Source organism: Erythrolamprus reginae, chromosome Z (genome assembly GCF_031021105.1).
Source record: "Erythrolamprus reginae isolate rEryReg1 chromosome Z, rEryReg1.hap1, whole genome shotgun sequence".
Classification (NCBI taxonomy): Eukaryota; Metazoa; Chordata; class Lepidosauria; order Squamata; family Dipsadidae; genus Erythrolamprus; species Erythrolamprus reginae.
In genome coordinates, this window is record NC_091963.1 from 132,040,224 (window position 1) to 132,060,301 (window position 20,078).

At 39.4% G+C, this 20,078-nt stretch overlaps 1 protein-coding gene across 1 annotated transcript in view; it reads right to left on the bottom strand.

Annotated features, from left to right (window-relative positions):
* The window catches only part of PRKCG (protein kinase C gamma), a 49,367-nt gene that overhangs the window by 26,188 nt on the left and 3,101 nt on the right, over positions 1 to 20,078 (bottom strand). The window contains exons 2-3 of the mRNA XM_070766963.1: positions 10,661 to 10,692; positions 719 to 801 (exon numbers count right to left, since the gene is read on the bottom strand). Of these exons, the coding sequence (XP_070623064.1) occupies positions 719 to 801; positions 10,661 to 10,692 (115 nt within the window). The remainder of the gene's footprint in view (positions 1 to 718; positions 802 to 10,660; positions 10,693 to 20,078) is intronic.

Sequence of the window (20,078 nt, forward strand, 5' to 3'; positions counted from 1 at the left end):
AGCAGGATAAAAACAGTCTAATAATAATAATATAAATAGAGAAAAGACAATAAAATGGTTCATGGGAGATAACATCAAAAGCTCTGCTCTAACCATTACACTATCCAGCCACCCTTTATGTATATGTGTGTATGCATGCTTATGTATTTTCCCCACCAAAGAACAAGTGGTGTACACAAGGCAATATGTCTGCATCTGTATGATATAAGCCTGCCTTTGCATCCAGAATGCCTGAATATACCCAGGGCTGGGCTACTGCCCGGACTGGGGGGAGGGGGGGAATGCAGTGGGGTAGCGAAAATGGAGCTCCACCCCAGAGCACCCAATTTGCACTGAAAGATGTTGAAAGAAAATGCATAAGCCACACCCACACTCTGGTATTAAAAATTTTGGTAGCCGTTCACTGAATATCCCCCAAATTTTATGCAAGAAAAAAGATGGCAAATTTGTTCTTTTGAAAGAGAAAAGGCAAATCTTCCCATCGTTTCTAGTTTATTCCCTAATATTTCAGGCCAAGGGCAATAGAAATAGGACCGTGCCAGCTGCTGAAAGTATTCATTCCCTCTATCAGCAATATAAATAGTAAGGAAACCAGGACATTCACCTGGAATGGAGAAACCCACTGTCCGCAAGTTTTAAACCATCTCCAAACTATTTTTTTTTCCTCACCACAATCTCACTTATCTCTAAAAAGACACTGAATGAAAAAGTTACTTACATCCGTCTGGGGCCCTTTTCCAGCTCCTGGACACTCAAAAGTGACAAATTCATGGCATCTTTTATGTACAACAAAGCTGCACACTGAAAGGGGGGACACAGAAGAAAAAGTTTAATGAAAAATAGAGATCTGGTGTGGGAAAAGCAATTAGGCAAAGTAATTAATAAAAGAAATAAACAATGGCAAAATCCAATATATATACAAACCTGTGAAGTTGTATTATCATAGTTCATTACTATCAGCTTTGAAGTCAGTGGGTCTCCAATCTCTTCAACTATACTAAACTGAAGATGATAGAACTGCAAATATTTACAATAAAATATATTCCCTGCTCTCTTCACTGTTGATTAAAAGAAGATTATAAGGGCACAATATAATATGCTTTTTCCATGTTACATGTCCTTTTTTCATTCACAAAGGGGTGTGGGTGGAGGACTTTTTTTTTTCAAAACCTTATCAAAAATGTGCCAGACATAAAAAGAGAAATTAAGACATAATTCATAGTCCTTAACTTACAACCATTCACTTAGTGACTGTTCAAAGTTATAGTGGCATGGAAAAAAGTGATTTATGACCAGTCCTCGGGCTTACAATTGTTACAGCATCTCCACATTCATGTAATCACAATGGCGTGGATTTACAACAGGGTCATGTGATCACCATCTGCCAGCTGGGAAGGTCGCAGTAAAGTCAGTGAGGAAAGACAGACTCATTTACAACTGCAGTGATTCGCTTAACAACCATGACAAAAATATTTTGTAAAATCAGGTGCGACTTACTTAGCAACCAGCTTGCTCAGCAACGGAAAGCCTGATCCCAACTCTGGTTACAAGTCAGGGACTAACTCTACTATAGCCACAAGACAAATTGGTCTGTGGTCTGTAGCCAGGTATAAAAATCCTGTTCTTCAACTTCTAAACTACTCTTACTCAAGAGTGCATCAGTTTCTGCAGCATATAATATTTTTTTAAATAAAAAAATCAAGTTTAAAAGATATTCCAAGAACACAGGGCTGCGTCTGAGGTTTTATTTTGGTAGATGAAACTTTAAAAAAGGCCTAAAGACATTCTGAGCATCATACCAAATTGTCCAGAAAGCATGAATTCTGAGCCAACATGCAAGATATGACATTTTAAAACAACACCTGCAGTTGTTTGTCTACAAGTCAGCAAATATTTTACAGTATTGATCTTGTCTCCTGCTCAATGCAAGCAGCTAGAATCTATTGGGAGAAAGCCAAGATGTTAATCCAGGAGGGCAGGTGTGGGGCGACAGAGTGACTTTTTTCTCACCTCCAATCCCCCTCCCTCTCTCATCTCTTCTTTTTTCTGCAGTTTTAGGCCTGAGATTTGGAAGAGGGTCTCTATGGCAACAAGCAGGGACAATCTCTGAGTATCCAGCTCAGCGGGGGAAGAGATTGGACCACGTTGGAGGCAGGAGGGTGGTTCCAGATGGAGAATTCCTCCCTGTCTAATCAAAAGGTACTTTGCAGTTACCCAAACCTCCCCCCTTAACAGATTTTGTGTGGTATATTTAAAAAAGGGTGGGGAGCACTAGAAGGTTACAAACATAAGACAATGGCCCTCTAAAAGTTCCAGAAACAAGACAAAACAGCTGCAGATTAAAATATTTATCCAGAAAATAGCAGGAAGCTTTAGCTATGGATCTCTCGCTCCAACTTTAAACCTGTCCATCTCTTTGAACTTAGGCAACTTATTTTTAATATTTTTACAGAGTCGCTCTGCAGCATGAGTCCACGGAGAGGGGCGGCATGTAAGGCCAATTAATTAATAAATAAATATAACAGAGATGGGTTGCGCAGTGATTAGAGTGCAGCACTGCAAGCTACTTCAGCTAATTGCTAGCTGTAGTTCAGCAGTTCAAATCTCACCACCGGCTCAAGGTTGACTCAGCCTTCCATCCTTCCGAGGTGGGTAAAATGAGGACCCAGAGTGCTGATTCTGTAAACCGCTTAGAGGAGGGTGTAAAAGCACTTTGGAGCAGTATTTAAGCCTAAATGCTATTGCTATGCTATTGCTAACTGTAACAAGAGGTCCTTGGTGCTCTCTGAGCCTGATTGTTTGTTGCAGACATTTCATTACCCAAACCAGATAATATCACTACTGCTAGTGATGATGTTACTAGCAATAGATGATTAGGTAATGAAATGTCTGAAAGAAAACAACAAAGTTCAGACTACACCAAGGACCGCTTATTTCTACCCTGAGCTACAAATATTTTCCTTTATTGATACAATAGTAATATACACATCCTTCCTCTGTTGTTCCCACTAATTTATACACCTACACACCCCAAACAAGTGCAATTGTAACTAGACTAACTCGTCAGAGACTTGACTTAGGGCAGTGTTTCTCAACCTTGGCCGTTTGAAGACGTGCAGACTTCAACTCCCATTCAATTCTGGGAGTTGAAGTCCGCACATCTTCAAACGGCCAAGGTTGAAAAACACTGACTTAGGGGCTTGAGGAGCTAATGTCCCGTTGTTCTGAGGTTTGGGTTTTTTAAGACCTGCAAAGCAAAATTGGCCCTCATGGCTCTTTCTTGTGAATGAAGCTATGGGGGATACCTCAGAAGCAAGCCAGATCAGGATCCCCTCAAGAGCCAGTCCCCCTTATCCCCAATCCCTCTCTTTGGCTGATCCATTTCTGTAAACATCTCTGGGTTGCCATAGTAACAGAGCTCCTAGACGAAGCCCTTCTATATGTGGGTCCTCTATCTCCAGCCTCTTGTAAGGTAAGCATAATGTGTAAGTAATGGGTGGGGTGTGTGGTAGTGGTCTTGAAGAACTGGGAGGGGGAGTTGCTCAGGGAGGCTACTGTGGATCTTCCCCAGGAAGTTGAAAGATAAAATGGGGAGGGGGGGAAGCATTTGGGTGCTCAGATACTGATGGCAGAGTTGAGCCAGACACATTCGGAATGAGACAGGACCACAGTTGATTGGCAGGTGTGAGGTAATTGGCAAGTGAGGAGAGGGTGTCGCTTAGCGATCTCCCTGACAGCCCTTGGGTGGTTTCTTAGCAACCATCAAATCTAGGAAGTGATTTCTAGAACGTAATCCCAGTTCAGGGGAGAGGACAATGGGAGATGGTTCACACACACACACACACACACACACACACACACAGAGCAGTGCCTGTTGAGAGTGGACCCAAACCTGAGAGCTAGATGACCATTACTATCTCCACCAATACAATTTTGAAGGGTGGAGATTTTTTAAATCCACAGGTAGAACCAAACAAGAGAATCTCTCCGTGAAACTATTCACCATGAGTGCAATGGGCAAATGGGCAGAAGATGCCATGCGTGAGAAAAGAAGCACGCCCCTTCACCCAGAGGAATAGAGAGACAGGTGGCCAAAAAAAAAAAAAATGTGAGAATTTTTTGTGTTTCTTTCCATGCAAGATGCTGAATGTACAAAACATAGAGCTGCTTTGTCTACGTTATACATACAAAAGTGGATAAATTAGCGATGCTGAGAGCAGAACATACAGTATCTCATGAATCAAGGGTAACATCTGTGTACAAAGAGGGAACGTTCCTTTAATGATCTCACCCTTCCCAGTCAAAATATATAATAAAACCAATTTCAGTGGATTTCTGCCTTCTGTACAAAGGAATCTTAGCTGCGTGTCTCTGAGGTGCATACAATTCCCAGCCCATGAATCATTCCCCCGCCTTTCTTTTATGAAATGCAGATGGGAAGCTATAATTTTTCATGGGAAACCGGTGCAGGGAAGTGCTTCTTAAACAGTTTCACCCTGTCTGCAATGGAAGAAAATACATAGGTTTCTAACCCAACCCCTCGTGTGGGATGAAAAAAACAGCTCAGCAGGAAAATCTCTGAAAAGATAATAATGAAGGGGGCTCTCTTCCACTGGTCTTCCACAAGGAATTAGAAAAAATGTAAAGGATTGTGAAACAAAAAAAAACATATTGGTAGAAACTACATTAATTTGCAATGATTCTAAAAATTATGACTTTTTTTCAGCTTGGGAAATGGTGTATATAGTATAATGTAATAATTATAATAATTTAATAATAATAATTTATTAGATTTGTATGCCATCCCTCTCCGAGGACTCCGAGGTCTTATGATTAATATCAAAAAATATCATAAAATCATGTCTTTGAGGTCTAGTCCAACTCAACTGAAGAATCCTATACAGGTAATTCTCAATTTATTATCATAATTGACCCCAATATTTTTTTTGCTAATCAAGACAGTTGTTAAGTGAATATTGCCCCATTTTACAGCCTTTCTTGTCACAGTTGTTAAGTGACTTACTGCAATTGTTAAGTTAATAATATCGCTATTAAATGAATCTGACTTCCCCATTAACTTTGCTCTTCAAAAGGTCACAAAAATGTAATTCTGGGACAATGCAAACATCACAAATATGAATCAATTGCCACACATCTGCATTTTGATCACATGACCATGGAGATGCTGCAACAGTGAAAAACAGACATAAATCATTTTCTAGTGCCATTGTAACTTCAAATGGTCACTAAATGAACTGTTGTAAGTCAAGGACAACCTGTGCCTACAGCACCATTTAGCTTTTCCTTAAACACCTTCGGTGAAGAGGATCTGCTCACCTGCTAAGGTCCCACTGTCTCACAATTCTTGCCAGCTTTTTGAACAAGAAATAATGTTTGTGAAATGTTTACCTGAAATTTACCACCCACAATTTCCTAATTCTGAAAATAGCTACTCTGCTAGGAACAATATAATCAAAGTGGTTCACTGCTGGATTCACACATTGTGCTAAACCCAAGTTCAACCACAATGTTCAACAAGCTATTGTAATTTGATTCGCATATAACACTAACACATAAATCAAGGGTTAGAAATTACAATAGCAGCTTTTCACATTGCATTAATCCCAAACCAAATAACAACATTATAGCTCAATTCAATTCAATCTGTGAATCTAACTATTACTTGCTTGGCAGGGACCTACATCTGTATAGGCTCGTCTTGGGATAGCTGTTAAAGTTAACAGCCCTATTCCAAGATCTTTTCTGCCAATCAAATTTCTTTAAAAAACACAAACCCTAGTTTTTATTGACTTATTTACATTTAAAAACAACAAAAAAGACATATATACATATAAACGTGACAAAACAATACAATACAGTACAATACCATACAACTACACTACATAATCTCTAGGGTTATAGTACAGCTGAATTTACTGTCAATAAATCCAAACATATGTAATATTTTTCATTACCATATTTACATAATCTTTGTCATTAACATATTTATTAATTGATGTAATTGTTGCATTTTAATATCAGAATCATCATATTTACACTAGTAAATAAATTATTTACAAGTTTATTTTGCTTTCTCTTTTCAAGCCAATCATAAGTTTGTTCAAAATTTCAAGTCCTCGTTTTCATATAATTCCATTGTCATTTTATCTAATTCAGCACAGTCAAGAATTTTCTTAATTAGTGTGTTTTCAGTTGGTAAATCCCCTTGCTTCCAGCATTGTGCAGGGCTAATTCTAGCTGCCTTAAGTATATGTAGTGTAATGTAATAATATTTTTTTCCACTTTTCAGGTCCAGTACTGTATTCCCAGTTGAAGTGTTTCCGCTTTCATAGTTATTTTCTGTACTGTGATTTCATCTAACCATTTTCAAATTTTATACCAGAATTTCTTTATGACAGGGCAAGTCTACCACATGATAGTAAGATCCAATTTTATAATTACATTTCCAACATTTGGAGCAAGGTTTGGATACATTTGGGGCAATCTTGGTGAGGGTAAATGCCATCTGTGATACATCTTATATAGGTTTTCCTTATTACAGTAGTTGCTTTTGTAAGTTTATAATTTTTATTCCAAATTCTATCACCTTCTTGCCACTTTTTCCCTGCAAGTGACCAAAAGTCAAGGAAATAATTGGTCCATTGCAGGGGGAAAGCAGAGCCACTTAACAAGTTTTTTGCATTTGTCTTTACACAAATGTAGTGCAAAATGTACATCAAAACTGATGTAGTTCCCATCTTCAAAAATGGGGGGGGGGGGGGGGGGCAGATCCAAGAAGCTACAGACCTTTCAGCTAAGGAAGATTTTGGAAAAGATAATCAAGCAACAAATCAACAAACACCTAGAAGCAAACAAAGTAATAACCAAAAGTCAACATAGGTTAGTCAAAAACAGATCATGCCAGACTAATCTAATTGCATTATTTGACAAAGTGACAAAATTAGTGGACCAGAGGAATGCTGTCGATGTGCTTTACTTGGACGTCAGTAAAGCATTTGACCATAACCTACTATTGAATAAATTTAAAAAATCTGGGTTATCCAGCATTCCAGATAGATTCAGAACTGGCTGACCAACCGCACTCAACATGTAGTGCTCAATGGAATTACATCTACATGGAGGAATGTATGCAATAGAGTGCCCCAAGGCTCTGTTTTAGGCCCAGTACTCTTCAACATCTTCATTAATGACTTGGACAAGGAGATAGATGGGGAACTCATCAAATTTGCCGATGACACCAAACTGGCACGAATAGCCAACTCTCCAGAAAATAGGCTCAAGATACAGAAGGGATCTTGACAGACTTGAACATTGGGCACTATCAAACAAAATGAAATTCAATGATGAAAAAAGTAAGGTTCTATATTTAGGCAAGAAAAATAAAATGTACAGGTACAGTATATGTGGTTTGCATTGCTCAATCCTTTTTGGGGTCAAAAAGGACTGCTTGAAATATGTTAAATCAGTTGGCTTGAGTAGTAGCAATTGATATATGCAAAAGATCAAACTATCCTAAGTTTTCCAGATACATTCCCATTATCTCCAAACAGCATGCATTGGGAAGGGTATATTAATTAGAATAGAATTTTTATTGGCCAAGTATGATTGGACACACAAGGAATTTGTCTTGGTGCATATGCTCTCAGCGTACATTGCTAGTCTTGGTGGGATAAAATGATCCCTGTGTACAAAGAGTGAAAGAAAGAAATGAAACAAAATAAATGTAAAAGTAAAAAAGTGTTTTATCCTTGCGGTGGACACATACACAGACACAAACTGAGCAACATGACATTTGCAGTACAAAGCAGTGAGCCGTGTGCAGATCTGTACATTGGGGAAACAAAACAACCACTTCATAAACACAGCACAACACAGGAGAACAAACCCATGAGGACAAGCTTCAGCAGTTCATCTGCATTTAAAAGACAAAGGTCATTCCTTTGAAGACAACAAACTCCACCTTTTGGACAGAGTGGACTGCTGGTTTGAAAGAAGGGTCAAAGAGGCCATCTATGTCAAGATTGAACAGCCCTCTCTCAACAGAGGGGAAGAAATACGACCCCATCTAGTCCAGAACATAACAGATTATCCAGTTTATCCTTTAAAAAATTCCAAAAATCCACACCCATTTGCACTGAGGTGACTCTGATGACACACATAAGCCTCCAAGTGGTCTTAAACGATTCTCTAAAAGAATGCAAATGACCAGTTGTCTGCAAGGAATATAAAATCCTTCTATTTCCTACCTTCCACAGAGCTGAAGAAGCTTCTTGAATGAGAAGGAAAAGGTCTTCAAAGACAAGAAGTCCAGTTGCCTCTTGAAAAAGCAGCTTTGAAACAACTATGACTTGATGGTTAAGAATCTCCATCTAGTTGTTGTTGTCATTATTATTATTAATCTCTCTCTATGTGTGTCTATCGTATGTATGAATGTATGTATATGACTTATTATCTGGCAACAAATACTGTGGCGGTAAGACACCCCTAATGACCTTTTAGAACCACAGTTGTGTACCATACATTGATCCTATTTTAGCATTTTTCTGAAGAGGCCTAGGCCGGCTTCTGAAGGGAGCCTGATTAGGCCAAAACAGAGGCCTCAATCAGAGGCCTTTGTTTTGGCCTAATCAGGCTATGGCCTAAGTAAATCACCTTCCCCCACCTCACTGAGATGGCCTACTCTCACAGGGGACAGCTTTGATCTGTGTTCCCAGCATCATCCTTTGCCCCAACTCAGACCAAGGCTTCCCTCACACAGTAGGCCTAGGAAGCGAAGGGAGCCTTATTAGACCAGTACAGAGGGCTTTCAGTAAGCTTGCCACGGCCTAAGAGGATCACCCACCCACACCTCACTGTGGCAGCCCAATCTCCAAGGGAACAGCCTGTGTTCCCAGGATCGTCCTTCACACCAACTCAGGCCTAGGCCTTCCTCACACAGTAGGCCTACAAAGCAAAAGGATCCTGATTGGCCCTTACAGAGGCTTTGATTGAGCACTCCACAACCTCAGCGGATCGTCCATCCCCACCTCACAGCTTTGGCCCATGTTCCCAGGATCTCCTCTGCCCTAATTCATTGCGCGAAGGACGGGACCATCCCAGCCGAGGTGAAACAAATATGGAGGCCAGAGGAGACCCAGCCTATTTCAGCAGCAGTAAAGGAGGCACAGTATGGGCCATCTCAGGAATTTATGTTTCAGTCCCAGGCCAAGTTTGAGGAAATGGTATAACAGGTGAAGGCAGAGGCAGGCGGGTGACACTTCTAAATCCCCCAGCTGTCCACAGGTTCTGTAACTGGGATTTGAACAAGGTCCTTATACTTTTAAAACCCTGTAAATAAAATTGCTTTGATATGACATTATAGATCAGGGGTTCCCAATATGGGCTCCACACCCCACAGGGGGCGATTAAACAATTGGAACCTTGTTTAAATCAAGTTAATGGCCTTTTAGGCTTCCTCCGAATGAGTAGGAGTTCACTTTATGAATAGTAAGAATTATATGTCATGGAAGGGAGGCATCAGGATTTTGGAGATGCTTAGGTGGGGCACGGCCAAAAAAAAAGGTTGGGAACCACTGCTATAGATATAATTCACTCCTTTTCCTGTCTAAAAAAGATTGGGATAAATAAATACTCGAGCAACGCCAGGTAATCAGCAAATTGATGATAAAAATAAAAGTAAATGAACAGTAAAAGAACAAATATCTATCAAGGAAATAGGTGGTTTAGAGATATGAAATACAAAAAAATATAAGAAAATATAGCAGGAATATATGACCACGTGCATATGAATACAAAAGAAACAAAAGCCAACAGGACAAGTGAAAAAACAAAGGCAGATTTCAACAGAAAAGCCAGGCATGAGGGTAGTGTGGGATATAGATGTGTGTATAAAACATACAAGAATGAAAGAGACATTTCATAGTCCTAAAATAGCCCAAAGGAATGTAGTTCAAAGAAACAATAAAACTGGAGCAGGGACTCTTCTGTGTGTGCAAAAATTGCTTGATTAAAATGGGAATTGGGGAAATTAAAGGCAGCCTGCCCTGCCCCCACATCCTTTGCTCTTCCTGCCATCAGCATCTAGCACTCCCTAGTCCCAGCTATCTCTGAGTAAGATCTTAACTTGATATAACATTTCTCAACTTTGGCAACTTTAAGGCATCTGGACTTCAACTCCCAGAATTCTCCAGCCAGCATGTGGCTAAGTCCCAAAACCAAACCATTGCCTCTTATCCTTCTCACTGCTCATGGTAGTCTACTCAAACAAGAGAACCTACTCAGGCTTTCCCCCGTAACTCGTATTTGTTAAGATGCAAACCCCAGACACAAGGCTGTCATTTCCAAACATTACAATCCCTGCTTACAAACCCTTTTTTAATCAATAGCAAGCTCTTAGCCTACCAAGTTGACCAGGAGAGTTTCTGAACATGTGTAGGGCACACTCTTCCTTGTTAACAACGGCCCCATGTTTTGGGGACTCAAGGAGAAAGGAGTGTGGCTGCAGCGCCCACATCCTCTCCTTCCCCTCCAATAATCCTGCTGCTCTGCTCCATAGGCCTGATTGTGCTTTCACACCATGTGGCACTCTAATGGGGAAAAAAGCACCACGCCAAGAGCATTGTCAAAAGAAAGGTCTTACCTAAGCACTGAAGTCCCTGCTTTCCAATCCCCCTGCAGGAAAGAAAAAAGAAAAGAAAAAAGAAAAAGAAATGGTTAGTTTACACAAAGCGTAGGATGACTGCTTAAAGAGCTCTGAGCTAGCAAATGTCTTAAATGTGGCTTTAACAAATACACATGTATGCTGTAAAAGAGAAAAAAAAGATGAAGAAAAGATTTTGCTAGACTCTGGAGAATATATTAAAGCTCAGGGAGTTAGAATGCCTGGAAGATATACGGCATCTTTCTCCAATCTTATCCTCCAGAAGTATCAAGACGTTAGCTTCTTGCATTCCCAACAACAGCCATTTCTTATATTAGAATGTAGAATGTTACTTGGAAGGGACCTTGGAGGTCTTCTAGTCTAACCCCGCCCCCCTTGCTCAAGCAGAAGTGCAACACCACTAAAGAGCAGCAGTTGGGGAGATTGCTAGATGGACTTCAGAAATGCTAAAATCTCTGGGGGGGGGGGGAAATCAAGATTTATATACCTTTTAACCATTTAAGACAATGCTTGCTCATCTGTAATAAAACCTGCCTATGGTTCTATATGCTCAATTAAGCAAAAGGACCAAACCAACCAGTTTATTACTTTGTGATTAATGTTGCAGCTACCAATGCTTAGTTAGACATCCCACTGTGATCAATGGGGCATGCTTAGAGCTATATAGCAACCAGGACAACGAGAAGATAGGTCTCATCAATGGCTTGTTATCTCCAAAGCTAAGTATCTCATCCAACAGTGCATGGTTTTTAGGAGACTGGAGTTGAAGGTCAGCAGCAGCAAGATAAGCCACTGACTATATATTCTGCTTGTGAATTTTCCAGACATCACTGATTATTGTGGGAACGGAATGCTAGATGCATAGATCCTTGATCTGACCTAACATAGCTTTTTCTGTAGCAGAAGGACAGGCAGAGCCTGGGAGTGGAGTCAATAGAAGAATCAGCCTAAAGATGTAGTGTTCCCAGAAGTGGTTCAAGTCCAGCCCCTCTTGAATTCTGTTAACTTACCTAACACTAATTTAGTGGTGACTGTCAGCTGAATAGATTGTTGTGGATGTATGTGAGCAATAAATCTTTAACTGGAACTTAATGCACGATCCTGATTCTTCACGCCCAATATCTATGTTGCTACCCAGAGCAAAGATTCCAGCATTCTGAGCTACATAAGAAATCAGCTAATCAAATGCATCTTCCTGTCAATATCTCTGGTAACTAGAAGTCAGTTCTTTTAATATTTTGCGAGGGAGATCAATCAATACCTAGAGAGGCAGACTGGTGAATGATAAATTGGCAAAACTTATGTCACCGCACAAGGAGAAACCCATCTATCTGTCTCTGTCTCTATGGACTTATCAATACATAGCACTTACTTGCTTCTCCCATCTTAAATTTCAGCACTTGGATTTATATTTAGAAATGCACAGAAGGAATAAGCAAGCTAAACGGGTTATGACAGAAACAATTCCAACAAGGGAAGCAGACAAAAAAGGTTAGAAGAATGAGGTTGTAAGCATTTAAAAATCACACACAAAGAATCTCACATGGTACCTTGCAGTGCATTTTTAAATGGTATGTCCTTCACAGGGACAACATCTGAGCTGTCACAGGGGGTGGAACTCAAATTTAGAAATAACAAGATATTAAAAAATGTTGGGGAGAATTCAGACGACAGGGTCTTGGATTCTTAGCAAGGCTGCAAGAACAAAATTCTCATGGGCTGTATGTCTTGAACTCACAAAGCCAAGTTCTCACAGCTCCTTCTCTACATGCAACATGGACTTCTTGCCTGGTTCGTCAGAGCACTGAACAGGTATGAATTCTGGCCATGTACCCTAATTCTACATTTTCCTGTAGCTTCATAAATTTTAAAGAAAGAAACATTGTTCAATGTTTAAGTTCTTATCTTTATCTTCAGAAGCCAGGTGACAGTGTCAACGTTCAACAAGTCAATTTTGTTCATCACCTCACCTTAAGATTTAGCTATTAAATATCTGAAACATTAAAGCCCCCTCCCCAACAATTGAGCTGCTAAAGCTGTACGCTGCCTCCCACCTGCTTTCTCAGGGAGGATGGGACTTGCTGGGCACATCATAGAGAATGTTGGCCCAAAGGTGCTTTTTCAAGAGGCAACTGAGCTTCCTTCCTTTTTGGGGGGGGTGGCGGGGCAGCTTGTTAAGTGAATCATAGCATTTGTTAAATCAGTGCTTCTCAGCCTGGGGGCCGAACGACCATTTCACAGGGGTCGCCTAAGACCATGAGAAAAGACAAATCTCCCCTGGTGTTAGGAACTAAAGCTTCTATTCTGGCACATTGGAACATATTTTTACGCCAGGCATTTACAATCAGGTGTTTACAGTAGGGGTGTCCCTCTTGACCTTCCTGTCAATCAGCTTAAAGCTCTGTTGGGAGAATGGGTGTTAGACTTATGGTTGGGGGTCACCACAAAATGAGGAACTGTATTAAGGGGTCGCAGCATTAGAAAGGTGAACCACTGTTCTAAATGATATCTACAGCTCTCTAAAAATGTGCAAATGACCAGCTGTCTGCACGGAATATAAATCCTTCCATTCCCCATCTTCCAGTCAAAGCTGAAGAAGATTCTTGGGTGAGAACGTCTTCAAAGAAAAACAAGAAAGTCCACTTGCCTCTTGAAAAAGCATTTTTGGGACAGCCTTGACCTGAATGACTGAGAACCTCCATGAACATCACAGAGAGTGGATCTAGGAATTTCCAATTTGTTCTGAAAAGGTTGCCCTCTTATGATTTAAGGCAGTGTTTTCCAAACTTGGCAACTTTCAGATGTATGGACTTCAGCTCTCAGAACTCCCCAGTCAGCTATGGACTATCCAATGAATCCCTGGATTCCCTCTCTATGATGTGGCTTCAGTGCCCAACATGTCTCCTCGGTCCAAAGAAAGCTATACTGGCTGGGTTTAGGAATTGAAGTCCATACATCTGAAAGTTGCCAATTTTGGAAAACAATGATTTAAAGCATAGAGGGTTTTTTTAATGAAGGAACAGCAGCACACAAATTCCCACCTATCAGGAGGTCAGTGGGAAATGAGCTTATGTATAGGAGCAACCCTATAAAAGTAGCTTGCCTCCTGAGAGAATAATCTAATTTTTCATGGCTTTCCAGAAGCTAATAAAAACCAATTCTTTTGGAGGCTTTTGGGATTGAGTTATGGCGCTACTGGTGGTCTGTATGAGCTAATACATTAATGGGATTATAAACCATGGCTATTATTACCATAATTTATTAGTGGTTTCTCATGTTGCTTTATTATGCTTTTCATTATCTGTAAATTGCTTAGCCTCTTCCTGGACTGAGGTGGGGGGAAAAGAGATTAAATAAATAAGGTTGCAAATGTGAAGGATAAGATTTCTATAACAAAGAGGTAGCTAGCCCTCCTTTTAATTAAAAGTACGATCCTATATGAACTTTCCAGGAAGAAAATTCCACTGAGTTAAATGAGAATTACTTTTGGGAAGACATAAAATGGATTGTACTATGAATCAAAATGCGTGCCCTCTCCTTGGGTCCCTATTAATCATCATTAGCAAGGATTTGAACCAATAATTATGCTATGCCATGAAGTAAATCAATTAAATAATTATAGCCTTCCCGTTGGCTAAAACTGCCCATTTTTACAGGAGGTTGCTCATTTGTCTCTGAATGACTCACTTCTGTTACAATATTATTTCTTGTCACTTTCTGCTAGGAATTGCATACTACGTCCAGATCAAATCAACATGTCGCAGCCAGTCCATCTCCAGAAACCCCACAGGTTCTGGGTGGTGACCTTCAGAAAATGGAATAGAGCAACTGAAATAAAGCTAATTTCTCCAGATTTGACAAACGTTGTGAAACAGACAGATTTAAAACCAATTTCCTCTTAAGAAAGAAAAGATTAATGGAAAAAAGATTTAACTTTTTCATTTCTGTTAGCCATCTTGCCAAAAACTCCAGTGTGTGTTTTTATGATTCAGTACAGCTTGATATTCTACGGCAGGAGTGGGCAAAGTTGGCTCTTCTATGACTTGTGGACTTCAACTCCCAGAATTCCTGAGGCAATCATGCTAGCTCAGGAATTCTGGGAGTTGAAGTCCACATGTCATAGAAGAGCCAACTTTGCCTAGCCCTGTTCTAGTGTTTCCCAATTTTGGCAATGTTAAAATGAGGACTTCAGCTTTCAGAATTCCCCAGCCAGCATGGGCATTCTGGGAAGTTGAAATCCATACATCTTAATGTTGCTGAGATTGAGAAACATTATTTTAGGATAACCCACCTCACAGACTGCACTCTTAGATTAAAAAAAAAACCATTTAAGATCTTATGTTGGTTTCAAGACTGATGTTTTATTTATTTATTTATTTTATTTTATTTATTTATTTAGTCGAACAAGTATAGGATTGTAGTTTGTGTAAGCATAACATAAGTAGTAAGTAATGATAAAAGAAGACAATAGTACAGTAGGAAAGGGACGGTAGGCACAATAGTGCACTTATGCACGCTCCTTACAACCTCTTCTAAAAGGGGAGAGGTCAACTCTAGACAATCTGAGGTTAAAGATTTTGGAGTTTGGGGAAGAAACCACAGAGTCAGGTAATGCATTCCAGGCATTGATCACTCTATTGCTGAAGTCGTATTTTCTGCAATCTAGTTTGGAGCGGTTTACGTTAAATTTAAATTTATTACAAGCTTGTGTGTTGTTGTGGTTGAAGGTGAAGTAGTAACTAACAGAAAGGACATTTTGGTTTGGTTTGGCTTGGTTTGGTTTGGCTTGGCTTGGCTTGGCTTGGCTTGGCTTGGCTTGGCTTGGCTTGGCTTGGCTTGGCTTGGCTTGGCTTGGCAGTGTTTATTTTTGTCTCGGCTGCCTTTGAGGTTGTATATTCCAATGTATTCAACTTCAACTCCTAATTCTCGAAAAAGTCTATACATCTTGAAGTGGCCAAATTTGAAAAACACTGAAACTGTTTTATTGTACAGTATTGAATTTGTAAGCTGCCTATTGGGGTGGGTGGCTGTAATAAATTTATAATCGTTATTACTGGATTATGATCCCTTGGCTTATTCACCAAAAACATATTGCAGACAATGCAGTGAACTTCACCCAGCCCTAACAATATTTTCCCACTCAAAAATCTATTTTCTCTCTAGCTTATGTTATGAAAGTTCTTTCACCCAATCACAGCCTTCATGTACTGCCATATACACTACTTATAAAAGCAGGGAAAATCAAACCAGGGAGTTTTCTAAATGGGGCAAAATTAAGCAACTACTTTGAACTTATCAGTTTCGTGCATGAGAGTTAGAGGAATAAAAATGTAGTGAAAAATGAAATGTGACTGGGAAGTAAAAAAAAATCCAGGAATAAAGCTGATCACTTTAACAGCTATCCTAAAGCTACTCTCATACAGATGGAGACACCTACTAAACAATAGAAAGCAACGGCTAGTTCACACATTGAATTGAGCTCTAATGTAGTTATTTGGTTTGGGATTAATGTAATGTGAAAAGATGCTATAGCAGTTCCTAATCCATGGTTTATGTCATAGCATTATAAGTGAATGAAGACACTACAATTTGTTCAACTGTGTGGCTAAATCAGGGTGTGAAATTGATAAATGGGCAAATCCTCAAGAGAATGATGAGAAAGCTATGTACACTGCTTCCCTCAAGAGACTACTGAGTAGAAAAGTGTTATTTATACATTTATTTTGGTATTGTTTAAAAAAATGTTCAGGCTTCTGTACATTTATATTTACAAACTGCAAAGCTGATTTAAAAGCAAACGAAACAGCAATAGCAACCTGCAGTTGAAGCACTACATTGCTTCAACTGATTAAAAAAAAAACCATGGCTTTTATAATATCTTCTACTCCTCCTGCAAGATGTGGATTTTTTGCAAAATGTGGAATGAATGTGAAATTCACTCCACATTTCAATTGGAGTGAATATTTCCCATTTCTGATTCTCTCCTTAGCAGCTGCATTTTAGATCAAATTGCCACTGTAGAACTGTGTATACAGTATTCAGGGTATATTCTGTTCTTTTAAGATAAACGACAAAGAATAGTTATTTAATCAAAATATGTTTTTGCTTATTTATATAAGGAAGAGCCTGCTTACATAAAGATGCGATTTCAGGAGCTGCTTATAACTTACTTACAGAAGGGGGTACATACAATTTTAAAACTTAATTAGGTCTTCTTTCAAGCTTCCTTTTACATTTACCTGGTCAGTAGCCTAAAATATTATACTGAAGAATAGACAAAGTTTTTCTTCTCTCTAGCTCCCCTCCCCCCCCAGATTTTATAAATCTTTTGCTTTTTTAGCAAGACATAAGTATTTGGGCTGCATGTGAGTAGGTGGAGCAGTATTTCTTTTGTCATGCTCATCCATACCGAGAGCCAGATGTTTGACTCACTTAGAGGCTTATTTTTGCTTGGGTTTGCATGCTTTTAAAAGGTGATGCCAAAGTAAACTTGCACACCTGTGTTCCTGCGTGCACCCATGTGGTTTGTAATTTTCATTGCTCCTGTTTTATTCACCCGAACTTACTTTAAAGCAAGGTGATAATGTTTCTCTCCTCCACACCTTAAAAATTTTTTCACCAGCTTTTATCCGAAGATAAAGCTGCTGTTAGCTAGAAGAATAGACTCTGGGTTGGGGGTTTTTCCCTAGCAGCTTGTGAGAAGAAAAATAAAAGTTGGAGGGAGACATATTTAAATAGATGGATGAGCATGCCGATACCTATTTATTTTGCTGCCAGCCGTGACAATTTCGACAGAATCTGAGGGCAGTGCTTGCGTGTTAAAATACACTTCTAAAATAGAGGTCCCTCCAGCTATACTTTAAAGTCAATAACCAAATTCCTCATGCATATTTCATCTTCTAGGCTGGTTAAGTATGTTACAAGGCTGCACAAATTGAGGAAGAAGCATCAACAGCCCTGCTCAGAGGCCAAACACTTTCCGATTTGTCTCCCTCTGTCACCAGGCAGCAAAGAAACCAGCAATTTTGCAGGTTTCCATTATAGCTGTTTACGAGATGAACCTTAATAACTTCTCCCAACATTACAAGTAGTCATTATCAGAAACCGATGCAATTTAGAAGTGAATTCCCCAACAACCTTTCAATTTCTCTAATGTCTTTCGGGGCTTGTCAAGACAAAGGGAGGAACTATCCGTTTCTATTAATCTTCTCACCAGCAAGAGAGCAAAGTACACATGCCTTAAATCAATACAAGTAATGGTATATTTTCTGTTAAACTTCCACCTTTTTAGAAGAAGTTGGCCAGGCTTTTCCCTACCTGCGGTTGCTGCCAACTGAAATGTTTTTGCTTTCTCTTACCTTTATCAATCCACTCTTTTAAAGTTCACTGCGGTGCTATTTTCCTCCAAATCTATTCCACTGAATTTTCCTGGAAAAGGAAACCTGACATTTCACATTTTCTTTGCTGTCAGTTATGGTATTAAGTCATCCATTTTTGCTGCTTCTGTCTCAGGTTTTTAGAATTCCCTCCCTTTTCATTATTTTTTATTTACCTGAATTTCAAACTATAAAAGATTTTTTTATGTAGTGCAGATCCCTTTGAGCACCAAATTTGGATTACAGGTCGTCTTCAACTTTTGGCCTTTCATTTGGCAACTGTTTAAAGTTAAAAATGAGACTCACAATCAATCCTAGCACTCACGATCCTCGCAGTATCCCCACAATCTTATGATTAAAATTAAAGTATTTGTCAACTTGCATGTATTTATGATGTTTGACAGTCCTGGGGTCACTTGATCGTCATTTGACACCTTCCAATAAGTAAAGTTAAAGGTGGAATCAATCAATGCATGATTTGCTTAACAGCTATGGCAATTCGCTTAACAAACTTAATCTAAAGGTCCTAATATTGGATACAACTCACTTAATGACTGTCTCACTTAGCAGAAGTTCTTGTCCCAATTGTGATCACAAATTGAGGAACACCTGTATAGAAGGGTGAGATCAATGGTGTTTAAGGGGCAAATCCTACTTGTCTCTCCTTAGACAAGATGGAAATGTTGGAAGATCTGTAGAGTTGATCGTTACTTGTTTCTATTCTGTCTACAAGGTGAGTAATCGCGAACCAGGATGGGAGATTTAACAAAGGCCTGACACTAACTCAATGCTGCTTCCTACCAAGTAGCTGCTTGCTGTTTGCTTCTTTCACCAACCTCGTTCCCATCATTTTGGGCCAATTCTCTTTATTGTTGCTTTAGTGTCACTTGCTGAGTTGCTAAGCCGGTCACCTAAAGAATCCCAGAAATAGCTATCATAAAATATACTCTGCATTGAGCCCTATTCAGATGTCATTTGGACAGAAAGCAGAAACTCAGGAAAACTTTATGCCACTGTTTTCCAACCATGATGACTTGAAAAAGTGTGAACTTCAACTCTCTGAATTCCCCAGGCAGCAATGATTGGGAAACACTGGCATAGAAAAAAAAGATGCCACGTGAAGGCTACTTGGGACAGGATGTCAGATATCTAAGATAGGATCTGGGTTTGGATGCTTGAGTAAATTGCGGCAGTTTATGAGCAAAAGGAGAGATTTAGATCTAGGCTGGGTCACAAAAACACAGATGCAATCTTTGGACACAACTGCTTTTGGCTTGCAAGATAAAACATATAATTATTCACATGATGAACTGTTAAGTTTTAATGGGGGAAGGGGGAGGAAAATATTGCATTTCAGCCCTAAAAATGACTTTGACCAACAGAGGGTAGGCAAGGCAGGTCTCTATCCTTTGTGTCCATAAAATAAGAAATGTTGCTGGAGAAGTTAGTTGGAAAAAACTTCTACAATGAAAAGAGTTAAGCTGCATGTGTTTATATTCGCTCTCTCACGTATACACACTTCTCTCACTCGCTCACACATACACCCTCTCCACTGACATTCTTAGCCTCCAATGTTGCTTTCTTTTAAATAAAAGTGACTATAGGTATCTGTGAAATAAGAGGGAGTCATCAACATGCCTAGCTGAATCTCAACATTTTCAGCTTTCTATTAAAAAAAAAATACAACCCCACAATCTAATCCTTACTAAACTCTAGGTCTTCAGCAAGGGTCAAATATCCTAGTTTACATAGCATATTAAATCTTACTGTGGGTTTTTTTTCGATTTTAATTTGTTTTAGATTTTTATCCTGCTTTCCTTTATTATTTTTATACAGCAAATACAATACTCTTTCCTCCTCCTATTTTCCCAACAACAACAACAACCCTGTAAGGTAGGTTGGCCTAGAGAGAGAGAGAGAGACTGGCCCAAAGTCAACAAACTGTCTTTGATTCCAAAGGGGAAGGTGGCAATGGAGTACAATTCACCATCTCCTGGTGATTGGCCCAAATCCACCCAGTC